Source organism: Bacillus rossius, chromosome 3 (genome assembly GCF_032445375.1).
Source record: "Bacillus rossius redtenbacheri isolate Brsri chromosome 3, Brsri_v3, whole genome shotgun sequence".
In the NCBI taxonomy this organism is placed as follows: Eukaryota; Metazoa; Arthropoda; class Insecta; order Phasmatodea; family Bacillidae; genus Bacillus; species Bacillus rossius.
The window spans coordinates 62,080,097-62,095,858 of record NC_086332.1 but is presented as its reverse complement, the minus strand read 5'-3'; the positions used below and the strand labels follow the sequence as shown (position 1 = coordinate 62,095,858).

The following is a 15,762-nucleotide window of genomic DNA, read 5'->3' as shown; positions in this document are numbered from 1 at the left end:
GGAAAAAATCAATATTATGTTATTTGATTGTGCATCTATCTACGTATATATATATATATAAATATAAAATTTGTTGTTGGTATGTATGATGTTGAACTCCAACATGTTCATTTTTATTGAATAATTCACTATTTTTATAAATAAAGAAACTGTATAAAAATAAATACAAGAACACAAAAATCTCCTCTTTGCAAAACAAAATTTTCCTAAAAATTAAATCATGAAATCTATTCCCTTCTTATTAGTAACACACACACTCTTTTATTTTGTAGCATATATCTGAGAAAATGTTCCAGTAGAGTAGATTGTTGTGAGTGGCCCCAGTAGAACGCGGCGGTGTGCGCAGGGTATTGCCAGGCCATGAACATCGTGGCATCAGTGCTGCTCATCTACTGCTCGGAGGAGGAGGCGTTCTGGCTACTGGCGACGCTGTGCGAGAGCCTGCTGCCCGACTACTACAACACCCGGGTGGTGGGCGCGCTGGTGGACCAGGGCGTGCTCGACGACCTCACCCTGGAGCACCTGCCGGGGCTGCACGCCCGGCTCGACCAGCTGGGGATGATCCGCATGATCTCCCTCTCCTGGTTCCTCACCATATTCCTCAGGTGTGTCGCCCACTCCGCTTTCTGAGTTCACAAGTAGTGGAGAGGTTCTGTTCCGAACATGATCTCCCTCTCCTGGTTCCTCACCATATTCCTCAGGTGTGTCGCCCACTCCACTTTGTGAGTTCATAAGTAGTGGGGAGGTTCTGTTCCGAACATGATCTCCTTCTCCTGGTTCCTCGCCATATTCCTCAGGTGTGTCGCCCACTCCGCTTTGTGAGTTCACAAGTAGTGGAGAGGTTCTGTTCCGAACATGATCTCCCTCTCCTGGTTCCTCACCATATTCCTCAGGTGTGTTGCCCACTCCGCTTTGTGAGTTCATAAGTAGTGGGGAGGTTCTGTTCCGAACATGATCTCCTTCTCCTGGTTCCTCGCCATATTCCTCAGGTGTGTTGCCCACTCCGCTTTGTGAGTTCAAAGTAGTGGAGAGGTTCTGTTCCGAACATGATCTCCCTCTCCTGGTTCCTCACCATATTCCTCAGGTGTGTCGCTCACTCCGCTTTGTGAGTTCATAAGTAGTGGAGAGATTCTGTTACGAATGTAACTTTGTCGTGACCAGCTGGAGATGTTCTGCATGATCTCCCTGGTCTGGTTCCTCACCATATTCCTCAGGTGTGTCGCCCACTCCGCTTTGTGAGTTCATAAGTAGTGGGGAGGTTCTGTTCCGAACATGATCTTCTTCTCCTGGTTCCTCGCCATATTCCTCAGGTGTGTCGCCCACTCCGCTTTGTGAGTTCACAAGTAGTGGAGAGGTTCTGTTCCGAACATGATCTCCCTCTCCTGGTTCCTCACCATATTCCTCAGGTGTGTCGCCCACTCCGCTTTGTGAGTTCATAAGTAGTGGGGAGGTTCTGTTCCGAACATGATCTTCTTCTCCTGGTTCCTCGCCATATTCCTCAGGTGTGTCGCCCACTCCGCTTTGTGAGTTCACAAGTAGTGGAGAGGTTCTGTTCCGAACATGATCTCCCTCTCCTGGTTCCTCACCATATTCCTCAGGTGTGTCGCCCACTCCGCTTTGTGAGTTCATAAGTAGTGGGGAGGTTCTGTTCCGAACATGATCTTCTTCTCCTGGTTCCTCGCCATATTCCTCAGGTGTGTCGCCCACTCCGCTTTGTGAGTTCACAAGTAGTGGAGAGGTTCTGTTCCGAACATGATCTCCCTCTCCTGGTTCCTCACCATATTCCTCAGGTGTGTCGCCCACTCCGCTTTGTGAGTTCATAAGTAGTGGGGAGGTTCTGTTCCGAACATTATCTCCTTTTCCTGGTTCCTCGCCATATTCCTCAGGTGTGTTGCCCACTCCGCTTTGTGAGTTCACAAGTAGTGGAGAGGTTCTGTTCCGAACATGATCTCCCTCTCCTGGTTCCTCACCATATTCCTCAGGTGTGTCGCTCACTCCGCTTTGTGAGTTCATAAGTAGTGGAGAGATTCTGTTACGAATGTAACTTTGCCGTGACCAGCTGGAGATGTTCTGCATGATCTCCCTGGTCTGGTTCCTCACCATATTCCTCAGGTGTGTCGCCCACTTCGCTTTGTGAGTTCATAAGTAGTGGGGAGGTTCTGTTCCGAACATGATCTTCTTCTCCTGGTTCCTCGCCATATTCCTCAGGTGTGTCGCCCACTCTGCTTTGTGAGTTCACAAGTAGTGGAGAGGTTCTGTTCCGAACATGATCTCCCTCTCCTGGTTCCTCACCATATTCCTCAGGTGTGTCGCCCACTCCGCTTTGTGAGTTCATAAGTAGTGGGGAGGTTCTGTTCCGAACATGATCTTCTTCTCCTGGTTCCTCGCCATATTCCTCAGGTGTGTCGCCCACTCCGCTTTGTGAGTTCACAAGTAGTGGAGAGGTTCTGTTCCGAACATGATCTCCCTCTCCTGGTTCCTCACCATATTCCTCAGGTGTGTCGCCCACTCCGCTTTGTGAGTTCATAAGTAGTGGGGAGGTTCTGTTCCGAACATGATCTCCTTTTCCTGGTTCCTCGCCATATTCCTCAGGTGTGTTGCCCACTCCGCTTTGTGAGTTCACAAGTAGTGGAGAGGTTCTGTTCCGAACATGATCTCCCTCTCCTGGTTCCTCACCATATTCCTCAGGTGTGTCGCTCACTCCGCTTTGTGAGTTCATAAGTAGTGGAGAGATTCTGTTACGAATGTAACTTTGCCGTGACCAGCTGGAGATGTTCTGCATGATCTCCCTGGTCTGGTTCCTAATCATATTACTCAGGTGTGTGCCTTCGTGTTCCGCCCACTCCACTTGGTGAGATCGATAGTGTGGACTTCAGTAGTCAAGAGATTTTATTGTGAACGTAAGCTTTCTTTGGCCAGGAGACAATTTCATGTCTATCACTTTCACTAAATAATAAAAAAAGAAGGAAACATTATATGGTTTTTCAAAGCAAAGAATTGTGAATTATTTTTACTATGAAGAAAATGGGTAGGTGATTTGAAAGGTGGGGGAACTACTAAGTGAATATTTTTCTTTTAAATTCCAAATGATACGGAAGCAAATTGAGTGAGTGACCTGATGTGCAGAAGTAAATGAGTGTGTCACGAAACAGATTTTGTAACTAATTGGAAATATTTGTGACTGTTTTGCTTTTCCTTCTGTGAAAATTTCAATGTTTTGAGGTTATATGACGTTACATGTATGCTTTGTCCAATGAAAGCTTAAAAGTAATTAATTCCATTATTGGATGGTGATGCTGTAGATGTACCTAGTAACAAAATAACCTTTATAATTTTAGTTTTATATTATGCCATGTCCAGCATCAGACATATCAATGGTATTCAAGGTAATGTTGCACTTGGTGTTCAGTTTCAAAAGTTTAGTTTCAAAAGTTCATTGCTGAATTTCCTCTGTAAATGCAAAACATTCATTAGCTATTTATTTACTAATGTGTAATGTATAAGTTTAATTTTATTGTATTTAAACAAGAAAAAGTTATAATTTTCTTGTCGTATGCACCAGGAAAAAGTGTTTATGTGTTCAGGGAAGAAATACATTTTATATTCTACTTTCTACATTTTTTTCAGTCTTCTTGAATTGTAAAACCAACTGGAGGTTTTATTTTGTTGCTTGATTTGTTAATTTCTTGTGTTGGTTTGTTTTTTAGTGTGATGCCTTACGAAAGTGCTGTGAATATTATGGACTGCTTCTTTTATGATGGAGCCAAAGTTATATTCCAGGTAATTGTCGTGCATGACTTCTGTTGGAAAATTTTTTAGTAAAATTTTTAAACATACTTATTACAATACTAATTTATAATTTCTCATTCAGTTAAATAAACATGTTAAGGAAATAACAGTTTTTCAGAAAGTTTTCAATAACATATAAACAAAAGATAATAATTACCCAAAATAATGTAAATGATAAAAATATTAATAATATGAAACAGTTTTGGAGAAAATATTGCCTATGAAAATTAATGTAAAGTTGTGCTGCAATTTTTTTTGTGGGGAAATAGTTATTCAATTTTTTTCTGAATTCAATTAATTTAATGCCATGAAATCCTTACTAATATTATAAATGCAAAAGTAACTCTGTCTGTCTGTCGTGCTTTCAAGCCAAAAATACTGAACCGATTTAAATGAAATTTGCTACACAGATAGTCTAGAGCCTGAGAAAGGACATATGCTACTTTTTAATGTGAAAAAAGGGTTGAAAGGGGTTGAAAGGGGGATGAAAGGTTGTATGGAAGTATCGTAATTTTTAGAGCTAGAAGCTTGAAACTTATTTTTTAGGCTGTTGATAGGATATAAATAAATATGACATCCAAAGTTTGTAAAAGTTTTACCTTTAAGGGTGTAAAATAACAATAGAGAATAGGGGATGAAAGTTTGTATGGAAATATGTAAGGTTTATGTGAATGTTTTATAAGTTTGCAACAAGAGACAAAATATTAGAGCTATTCTGATGTAACATTTACGGAGTCATTACAAAATGTGAAACTGAAGTTAACGCGAGTAAGAAACTTGGCAAGCACCGCGCCGTACACAATGAGCGCTGTGCAGCTGCACGGGAGGGGGGAGGGGGGGGGGGGGGGCTGAGCGCAGCATGGTATGGCGCGGTGTGGGGAAATATGCCTAAGTGTGCTTACCCAAACGGGCAGACACGTGAGGGCAGACGACTGTGCCACATGCATGCAAATTTAAATAATAAATAAATAAAAAATAATAAAAAATAAAGCAGCATTTGCAATAACCATTAATAAAGCTCAAGGACAGATGCTTAAAGTTGCAGGAGTTCATTTAAAAAAAAAATGTTTTTTCCATGGGCAACTCTATGTGGCATGCTCTCGTGTATGAAATCCGCAAAATTTTTATGTTTTGGCAAAAGATAGGAAAACAAAAAACATAGTTTATAAAAATGTACTTAAATAAACTCATATTAATACTTTATACCTTATGTACTTATATACTTAAATAATTTAATAAGCTCTTTGCAGTGAAGCACTGCAAATAGCTCATTAAAGTATTTATACATATGTGTCTTTTTTGGAAAATAATTAGCCTAAATAATTGAAAATGCTACCCAAAGACACTATTCCACGCGGACGAAGTCGCGGGCACAGCTAGTATAAGTATAAAAATAAAAAAAATCATGTAAAAAATTGCTTTATGTATTTGGGAATGGATTCAAACTGCAGACATGGCTTGGTGATTTTGAAGCAAAGATATAATTTAATTTTTTTAGCATCAACTCTTCCATCATCTTTATCAAAAATGGTTTTCACATGATTTTGGAGTTAAATGTTGTATTCTGAAAAGATTTTGTGTGTGTGTAGGGAAGAGAGAAAGTATTTTCAAGTCTGACACCTATATAATTCTGTGAGCAGTCATTCTAGTTCAACAATGTCGATCTAAAGACCAAATGGAAGCTGACACACTTTGAAATTTTGTTTGCTATTACATTTCTTCTCCAGTCCACTTCTCTGATGGGTTTTTTAAAACTTGCAAACTTTATATTTTAAATTTTTTAATTAATTATTTGCGAGGATTTTACTTTGTTAAAAATATATATATCCAGCAACATTATTATAATTTCAAATGTATTGAAAGCACACCAGATAGTGTATGATCATGCCCATGCCAGTCCATTACTTTGAGATGTAAGAATTTGTAGTTTGGTCATGTTGCCATTTAGTGTAATGCACGAAGACATTTCAATGTTTATAAAACTACTAGTTATTAAGCTCTCCTATTATATGCAGCTTCAGCAAAAATGTTTGCTTTAAAAGTTTGTTGTTTTATCTAAAAATTAGTCATGGGTAAAATCCCAATTTTCTCGGAATTCACATTCCAGAGAGTACATCAAATATATCCTTTGAATCTGAATCTAGGTGTCAAGGGTCAAAAATAAAATAATGTACAGTTATTGAAAAATATTAACTTATTCTATGAAACTTTCTACTCTAAATGGTTGTTTCACTGACTAAGTTTCCAAAATATCTACATAGTGTAATTTTATTTATATAATTTTATGTTAAAAGTACAATATTAGGATAGGTATAAAAAAATTGACCTAGTCAACTTCAGGATTATCAGTGAACTGATAAATTTTTTAATTTACTATATTCCCTTTAATATTTTTCCTCAAATCTTTTACCTTGAATATTGAATCCATTGAGTACTAAGGATTTGATGGTATTTGAGGATTTGATTGGCCCATCCTTAATAAAATACTTTTTTGGTATTTATTTTCGTTATATTTAACTGCAACCTCATATTGACTGGAAAATTTATCATCTTTAACTAAACTCAACTCGACTTTGTGAAGTTTATAAAGCAGTGACTGAACCATTTATGTATTAGTCCTTGGAGTGGCTGTCTGTTATGAAGTTGAAGTCAACTGTTTAGCAATTGCATAAAACAAAATATAGTAATTAGCTAAAGATTTGTTTATTAGCTGGGAAGAATTAGCATTAATCTTTATTATAACCAAAAAATGTTTTGCAAGCAGAGAGAAAAGGGGGTGGAGGGTTATTCTCATTTTGACTTGAAGTAGTTACATGGCCAAGATTGCGGACACCAACTGGACTGAGACGGGAATGCGTTGCAAGACTGGAGGGCGGGGCTTCAGACGGAGCTGTGATGTGTTGTTCAGGTAGCACTGGCCACCCTCGAGGCCAACCAGGAGGGGTTGTTGGCGTGTCGAGAGGAGGGGGAGGCCATGCAGCTGCTGTCGGAATACCTGGAAGGGGTGTGCAACGAGGAGTGTGCGGTCACTTCCCACAGCAGGGGGGACCTTACAGTCAAGAAGGTTACTACCCTCGTCCTTCGTCGAGATTTCTCTACAGTTGGTGGTTGCAGTAATTGAGATTCTCTCTTACTGCAGTGTTAAAAAACAAATACCTATTTACCTATTCTCTATGAATAATTGTATAAGTGTTTCTTTTTTTACCTTTTTTAGCTTATTATTATTATTTTTAGTGATGAGTCAAATTATAATTCACTCGAATTTGAGTCCCAGTGTTCTTAGAATATACCCATCGAATACCAAGTCTAGGTCTCAAAGGTCCAAAATAAAATAATGTATAAGAAATGAAAAAAATTAATTATAGTGTTAAACATTTAACCCTTTAAATGTTTTATTTATGAACTAAGTTTCCAGAATAAATACATAGTGTAAAATTAATTTGTGTGATTACTAGGGATGGGTCGATTCAATTCTCCGATTCCTCGATACCACCGATAATTAAAAAATTTGGGTACTCAGTATCGGGTACTAAAAAAGGGCAAGGTAGGTTAGGTATCGGTTAGTTAAGCAAATACAGTAGTAATATATTTTCGTCTGAGCTTTATTACATATTTTAATACATCTTACCTTCCGTATGCGCATGCTATTCCTAATAATGCTCATTACTATTAAATATTAATTTTATACAAATAAAAATAAAAACAATGTTACCAGGCATGTTTAACCTCTAATTAAAACTCCACGATCGAAGAACATTATTCCTCACTCATGTATTAGATGTAAATAAATGGTAAAAAGACTAATTAATTTTATTTACCGTTAAGAAAAGTCCATTGTTTTTTGTGAAGAAAGTGACGGTTATAAAACGAGATCACATCACGTGTCGTCACCATTTTAGTTGTGTTCCATTCAAGGATGATGGCCTCCACAAAACCTCTGGTGGCCATAAAACATAAAGTCAAGTCGAAACGTATCGATTCGTTGCGTACGGGATGTTTCGTACTGAAACTGTTACCAGATAACATGAAAGTCAAAAACGATAGCCGGACGTCCGATGACGCCGGTACCAGACGAACCACTGAGTCTTTCCTGATGGCCACCAGGATCGCTTGAGTTAATGGCAGCGAAATGGCGCCATATTTGAATTTTGAAGCGTCCAACACTTGAATTAGTTAACATAAATCTAGGGTAAGCACTATTTACAAATCCAACATACCGCCCACCAAAATGCATATTTTAAACATTTATTGGGCGGGCAACGGGCACAGCTTCACCACAGGCCGTAGAAAGGTGCCTTGTTGGGTCTTCACCTCAGCCACTCTCACGACACCATCTGAGCCAGGAAAAGTCTTCACAATACGGCCTAACTTCCAGCACAGTGGTGGTAGATTCGGATCTTTGATGAGAACCAAGGTGCCAACACTGAGGATGTCTTGGTCAGTTAGGCTCTTGGGTCGTTGCTGCAGCTGTTGTAGATAATCCTGGTGCCAGCGCTTCCAGAATGACTGATGCGCTTGCTGGATGAGTTGCCATCGAGACAAACGATTTAGCTTGAGGTGGGACAAATCTGGTTCGGGCACTAGTGCAGGAGGCCCCAAGACTAGAAAATGACTGGGTGTCGGAGCAGCCATGTCGTTTGGATTATTTGAGAGAGCACACAGAGGCCGTGAGTTGAGAATGGCCTCCACTTGTGTCATGAGAGTGTATAATTCCTCATAAGTGAGTACCTGAGCACCTACACTCTTTATGAGGAGAGACTGCACAGACTTTACACCTGCCTCCCACAGGCCTCCAAAATGTGGTGCTGATGGGGGATTGAAATGCCAGGTAACTTGGTGTTCAACCAGCGACTGAGCAAAGGAGTCATGTGTATCCTTGCTTGACATGAAGGCTCTTAGTCCAGTCAACAAGCGACTGGCACCGACAAAGTTAGTCCCGCAGTCGCTGTGAAGGTCAGAGCATCGCCCCCGACGAGACAAGAAACGGCGAAAGGCAGCTATGAAAGCATCTGTCGTCAGATCAGAGGCCAGCTCCAAGTGGATTGCCTTGGTGGCAAAGCATACAAACAGGCACAAGTAGGCATCCTGGATGCGGGCCTTCCGCAGTCGGGACATGGTTATTTTAAAGGGTCCAGCATAGTCGACTCCTGTCTTGAGAAATGGCTTGGCTTGTGTGACACGATCGACTGGAAGATTACCCATGGGTGGGTTTCGAGGCACAGGGCGAACTCGAAAGCATAAAGTACACTTCTTCAGCCGTTGACGAATGAGGCCCCGAGCACCTACAATCCAGAAGTCACGTTGCACAGCAGACTGTAGTATGGTGGGACCACAGTGCATCAGATGGATGTGAAGGTGGTCAATTACAAGGTCTGTCAATCTGTGGTGTTTGGGCAGTAGAATTGGATGTCGTTGGTTGTAAGCCAAGTCTGATAGTTCCAAACGTCCGCCCACCCTGAGAATGCCAGCAGGATCCAAGAAGGGAGACAGCTTGAAGAGTGGACCCCGATATGGTTGGTTAGCTTGCAGAGCTTTGATATCAGATGCGAATGCTGAAGCCTGGGCTAAACGAACCCATACCATCATGGCATCTTTAAGCTCATTAGCATCTGGTGGACTACGGGGGGGAAGTTTCTTGAAGCGCAAACGTTGCACAAAGCGGAGACAATAGGCCGTAATGCGTTTGACCTTGCTTAAAGATGAGAACCTTTCCAGTAGCGTAGTGTCTGCCAGAGGGTTGACACTATGCAAGGTAAAGATCCGTTGTTCCATCACTGTTTCGTCCATGCTGTCCATCAAGCCGGTGAGTTGTGGCCATTCCTCTGGTGGCTTATACAGCCATGATGGACCGGTCCACCACAGCGAGTGGTCAGCTATCTCACTTGGAAACAAGCCCCTAGAGGCACAATCAGCCGGGTTGCTGTCTGACAACACATGATTCCAGTGCTTTGCTGGGACAAGGTCATGGATTTGGCCGACACGATTTGCACAAAAGTTTTCCATTTATGAGGTGATCCACGGATCCAGTGAAGGACAACTGTAGAGTCTGTCCAGGCAAATATTTGGTCTAGGTTCACATGAGGTCCATAATTTTGCAAGATTCTATGCATTGTGCGAGCAAGCAGCAAAGCACCACAGAGTTCCAGGCGAGGCAATGACACTCTTTTAATTGGGGCTACCTTTGACCTTCCAACCAGAAGGTATACAGATACTGAGCCATCAGGTGAAGTGGCTCTGAGATAAACAACTGCCGCATAACCTTGCTCCGAACTATCAGAGAATCCATGGATCTCTAGTAAGAGTTCTCTTTGGGTCACTGGGACAAATCTTGAAATAGTGATGCTAGCCAGACTAGGAAGCTCTCGCTGGAACCGCTGCCACGTTGCAAGGATGTCGGCAGGAGGAGGGTCATCCCAATCTATGCATCGAATCCACAAGTGCTGAATGAGGCATTTTGCAAGCAGGACCACAGGTGACAGCCAACCTAGAGGGTCAAATATTCGCGCCAAGTCGGACAGTATGCTCCGCTTCGTAGCTGTCGAGGAAGTAGGTTGAACATTGTAAGCGAATGCATCCACTTCAGATTGCCACTGCAGACCCAATATTTTGACGGTGGGAAGTCCACAAGTGTTGTCCAAGGGGAGAGCCTTGCTGCCCTGCACCAAGTCTTCGGAAAGCCAAGAGAGCAGAGATAAATCATTACTGGCAAATTTTCGCAACTGAAAACCACCAGCCTTGAGGAGGTCAATTAACTCTCTTTGCAATGAGATAGCATCACGTGCATTGGGTGCTCCAGTTACAACATCATCAACATACGTGTCTTTTAGGAGGACTGATGATGCCCGAGGGAATCTATCTTTCTCATCTGCAGCCAGTTGATGGAGTGTGCGGATAGCAAGGTAGGGTGCAGATGACACGCCATAGGTAACAGTGTTGAGCCTGTACTCAAAAAACTGGATCATCATCAGATGGTCGCCACAGAATTCGTTGACAGTCGCGGAATTCCTCTTGAACTAGAATCTGACGGTACATCTGTCGTATGTCAGCAGTAAATGCAACTGCATGATCTCGAAATGAGAGAAGAACGTCAGCTATGTCTCTCTGCAGTTTGGGTCCCGTAAGTAATTGATCATTCAGAGAAGTTCCTTTGCTGTCCTTGGCCGATGCATCAAAGACCACACGTAACTTTGTTGTACTACTGTCTGGTTTCAAAACTCCGTGATGCGGAATATAAAACGACGGTGTAGTCAACTGGGGTTCCTGAACCATTGACATATGACCCTGGTCAACGTAATCTGACATAAATTCTACATAGGATGCCTTAAAATGAGGGTTTTTGTTCATCTTGCGTTCAAGGTAGTGAAAACGTTTTAGTGCTTGAACACGTGATTCCTCAAAATGAGGTGAAGGCTCCTTGAAAGGTAAGGCCACACTATATCTACCATTCTCATCTCTTCTGCAAGTCTCGAGAAAGATCTGTTCACATCGAATGTCCTCAGAGGAAGGCTTTGGGGGTACAATAACCTCTTCCACCTCCCAAAACTGCCGAACTGTGTCGTCAAGTGTTGGTGTAATAGAATGAAGTGATACACAACTGAGCGATACTGCAGATGTGGGTACTCTCCCCATCACTACCCATCCAAAGACAGTGTCAATCGCTACAGGGACCTGGGTACTGAGACTTAGTGTGCGTCCGCTCAGCACATAGGGAAACAGATCTGCCCCAATTAGCACGTCAATAGGCCCAGGCTGTGCATAGTGAGGGTCAGCTAGTTGCAAATGGGAAAGATGATCCCATGAATGAGGGTTCAGTTGTGTTGTAGGCAGTGAGCCAGTGATCTTAGGCAAAATGAAGGCAGTGAGTGACAATCGCGGACCCTCCTGACCAACTGGTTTCACTAAACAGTCAACTACTCCCCTGGCGACATGCACTGGTACCTGGGAAACACCGTAGACTGGCAGAGCTGCCTTTCGACGTATTAAGCCTAGCCTCTTCACACAACCTTCTGTCATGAAGCTGGATTGGCTGGCAGAGTCCAAGAGTGCTCGAACTGTGTGAGTCCTGCCAGAGCTGACTGGAATTTCTATGAGTGCAGTGGACAGCAAAATCGTAGATGGACTATCTTGATTATGCAGTTCGGATGCAGCCAAATATTGTCCAGGAGATGAAGCACACAACGCATTCACACCATCATGGTCTGGTGACTGTGGTCGCATGTCACTAAAATTAAGTAGTGTGTGATGTCGAGAGTCACAAGACCGACAATGAGAAGACGAAAGGCATGCGCTTGCATGATGAGACGTTCGCAAGCAGTTCAAACAGAGGTTTCCTGACCTCACCATCTGATACCTTTCCTTTGGGGATGACTCAAGGAACTTGGGGCACTGGTAGATTTCGTGAGGTCCACTGCATATGACACACTTCACTGACTTGGAAACAGTGTTTCCTGCGAATGACTGATGTTGCACATATCTAAAAGCTGGCTTAGAATAAATAGACGACTTGCTCTTAAAGGTTTTCCCAGACGTCACTAGCTGTGACTCAGCTGCACGGCGATAACCCTCTACAAATAACAAAAACTCGGTAAGCTTGGGTAACTCTGCTCCCTTGTCATTAATAAACAGCTCCCACTGGTTACGCAAAACCTTATCCAGCTTAGCTTCAATGATATGCAGCAACAGCGGGTCCCATTTTTCAACATTGACATCCAGCACTCGTAATGCCGCAATGTGCTTTGCCAGAAGAGACATCATCTTATTCACTGATGCTGGGGCCTCTAATGACACAGATGGTATTTGCATAATTGCTTCAATGTGCAATGAAACAATCAAGCGCTTGTTACTGTACCTCTTAGACAGTAGTTCCCAAGCAATACTATAGTTCGAATCAGTCAAGGGTAATGCCTGAATTACTGCCAACGCGTCACCAGACAAAGATGACTTTAGGTAAGATAGTCTCTCTACATTGGTGAGACTTCTGTTGTCTACAACTAGAGCCTCAAACAGATTTGAGAAGCTGAGCCATTCTGTTGGATTACCCTGAAAGTGGGGTAAATCAATAGCTGGCAGACGGGGTGACGACCCAGCTGCACATTGATTACGTGTTTCTTTGTTCCGGTTCTTAGAATCCTGCACTAATGTGTCCCAGATTGCATTAACTTCATAATAAAGATCGTCGAAGTGATTTAGCCTACTTGTATGCCTTGTGTCATCAAAATCAACTTGCTCCTTGCATGCCAATTCATAAGCCAAATGGTCATCTTCAAACCCATTACGAAGCTGAGATAAGTCCCGACAGGTTGCAAAGAATAATGACTGCTTGGAAGTGTCTGTAGTAACCCTTTTGGCCAGATCCGCGGCACGCTGTAATCGGTTTTCGGCACGCTCCAGACGTCGCTCCAGAGCTGAAACACTGTCAGTCATGGTTGTGTTTATTCTACTTAAGTACACTCAGTCAAAAATGGGAGCACCAACTAAAAATTTAAATGTAAACGATTTTTCAGCAAAAAATCGATTCTGAACCGAGTGGTGTTTATAAAATCGATTTTATAGCTAAAATCGATTCTAAACCGAGTAGTGTTTAAATAATCGATTTTCAATGTCCTGCGAATCGATTTTGTATCGATATGTGTAGTAATGCCGAACAAAGACTTGGCAAAATCTATGTTAACGGTCTACTTAATAATTCAAAGTCATATTTCACCGCCAGTCTTAGAAAACACGCAATCCTATAGCAGACCGGTCATTATCAGTATCTGGTTACAGTGGAAAGATAAGAAATAATAGTGCGGCACGACACAAAAGGCTTCGTCAGCACCAACACCGTCAGTGTGATAAAGGCAATTTTTATCTTCCCTTACGCACTCAGTTCTTATCTTCCCTTACGCACTCAGTTGTTATCTTCCCTTCCACGGGAAGCTAATAGCACATTAAGATGATAACCCGTTCACGTTTTTATGGCGGGGCAACGACGGACAAAGGAGACTCGGTACAATGAACGACGCAAACAAACACTCCGAATCTCTCTACGTAACTAGAACTGAGCCCGATAGCTCAGTAATCGCGGTTAGCGGATTGATCCGGCCCGGAGGACCAAATGTTTCGTACTGAAACTGTTACCAGATAACATGAAAGTCAAAAACGATAGCCGGACGTCCGATGACGCCGGTACCAGACGAACCACTGAGTCTTTCCTGATGGCCACCAGGATCGCTTGAGTTAATGGCAGCGAAATGGCGCCATATTTGAATTTTGAAGCGTCCAACACTTGAATTAGTTAACATAAATCTAGGGTAAGCACTATTTACAAATCCAACACGGGACAAATTGTATAATGAAAGCAACAATCGATATTACAGAATTCTCTGGCCATACCGCCAACAGAGGCTCGTGTTTATTACTTGCAAAGGTAAACAGTAATTCACCGTCGTGCTATTGAGGTTACTATGAATTGTTTCACATATTTATCTATTTATTTGGCACAAATATTGTTTTGCTAAAACTATTTTCAAGTGTTTTGCTAGTTTGTTAGTAAAACGAATGTTCGCCGACTGTCGTTTCAAATTACGTGGAGAATGATAGGATATTGTATCAACATGTCGAAAGTTTGGGAACATTTTCGCATCAATAGTGAAAATGTCAATTATGCAATTTGTAATAATTGTATTGCACAAATTTCACGGGACGGTACTTCCAAATCTACAATTAATTTAATGAAGCATTTGAAATCCCGGCACACATTACTACCAAAAAAAACACTGCACTGTCACCAACCAAGTCAAAAGGTACTAGAGAAAAAAGTAGTGCTACCTTTGAACCCATTTTGAACAAAGATGTTATGTTATCGGCATTATCGCCTGTTAAAGAACCCTGTCTAAATATTGTACCTTTTTCTGCACAGCCCAGTACTAGTAGACAAAAGCATGTGACCTGCCAACCAACACTGGCACATTTCTTATCATTTCTTTTTTTTTCAACTTTAGATTATTCCTCTGGTGCATGTTATACAACATGAGTTACAAAAACCTGCACCACAAAGATCTGGTCTACAAGGCCTAAAAAATGGTCTACAAGGCCTAAAAAATGATCTTCTGGCTTCACTGGTGTTTCATAACCATAACTGTATAATAAACTTATTCGTAGTGTAGCATACAGGTTTAGTTACTCTGTCTAGACTTGCAGTGAAGTATCAATAATCAATACGTACAAGTGTCATTTTTAACAGTCTTCAGCGAAAGTCTATTCAGTAGAAGTGACACGAAAATTATTTTGTCACTCCTTGAACAAGCAAGGATGCTTTTTTTTTTTGAGCAAAGAACTTGAAGGAATATAACGTGCATAACTGCATAACCATTATAGTGCAATTTTATTTTATGTTTATTGTTTATGTATGGCAAGTCTCTTTAACGGTCTTGCATACAGAATTTATTTGTGGAAGATGCTGAACATTTATTCCTAAGTTTATAATTATCCTTTATGCATGTTATCATTATGTAATGCATTCAATTCTTAAGTAGTTTTAATTATGTGACCAGAATTACCAGGAATGTAACACTGGAATGACTCTGAATCGAGAATCGAAATTTAGGAATCGGTACCGGTATCGGAATCGATAAAAATGTGTACTCAACCCATCCCTAGTGATTACATTCTAAAAGTACAGTCAATATCTTGGGAATTGGTAACAGGTTAAATATGAAGAAAAATATTGACCTTGTAAACTAATGAGGTTATCAGTGTTTAAGTTTTTAATAGTACTTTATTTCCTCTTAATATTTTTCTTACAACATATGTCCTCGAATATTTGATGGTATTTGAGGATTTGATTGGCCCATCCCTAATTATTTTCTACTCTTTCAAAAATGCTTTATTTTTACCACTTTTAAATTACTAATATTAAAAACTTTTGAATTAAGTAATATATTTAACATGAAATGTTTTGCAATGTTTGAAGTATCAAATATATTGCGTGAA

General features: G+C 41.3%; 1 protein-coding gene across 4 annotated transcripts in view; it reads left to right on the top strand.

The window, feature by feature from the left end:
• Positions 1-15,762, top strand: part of LOC134530783 (TBC1 domain family member 9) — an 89,455-nt gene that overhangs the window by 39,118 nt on the left and 34,575 nt on the right. For all 4 annotated transcript variants that reach the window (XM_063365973.1, XM_063365972.1, XM_063365971.1 and 1 more), the window contains exons 13-15: positions 347-605; positions 3,708-3,780; positions 6,698-6,853. In XM_063365973.1, the coding sequence (XP_063222043.1) occupies positions 347-605; positions 3,708-3,780; positions 6,698-6,853 (488 nt within the window). The remainder of the gene's footprint in view (positions 1-346; positions 606-3,707; positions 3,781-6,697; positions 6,854-15,762) is intronic.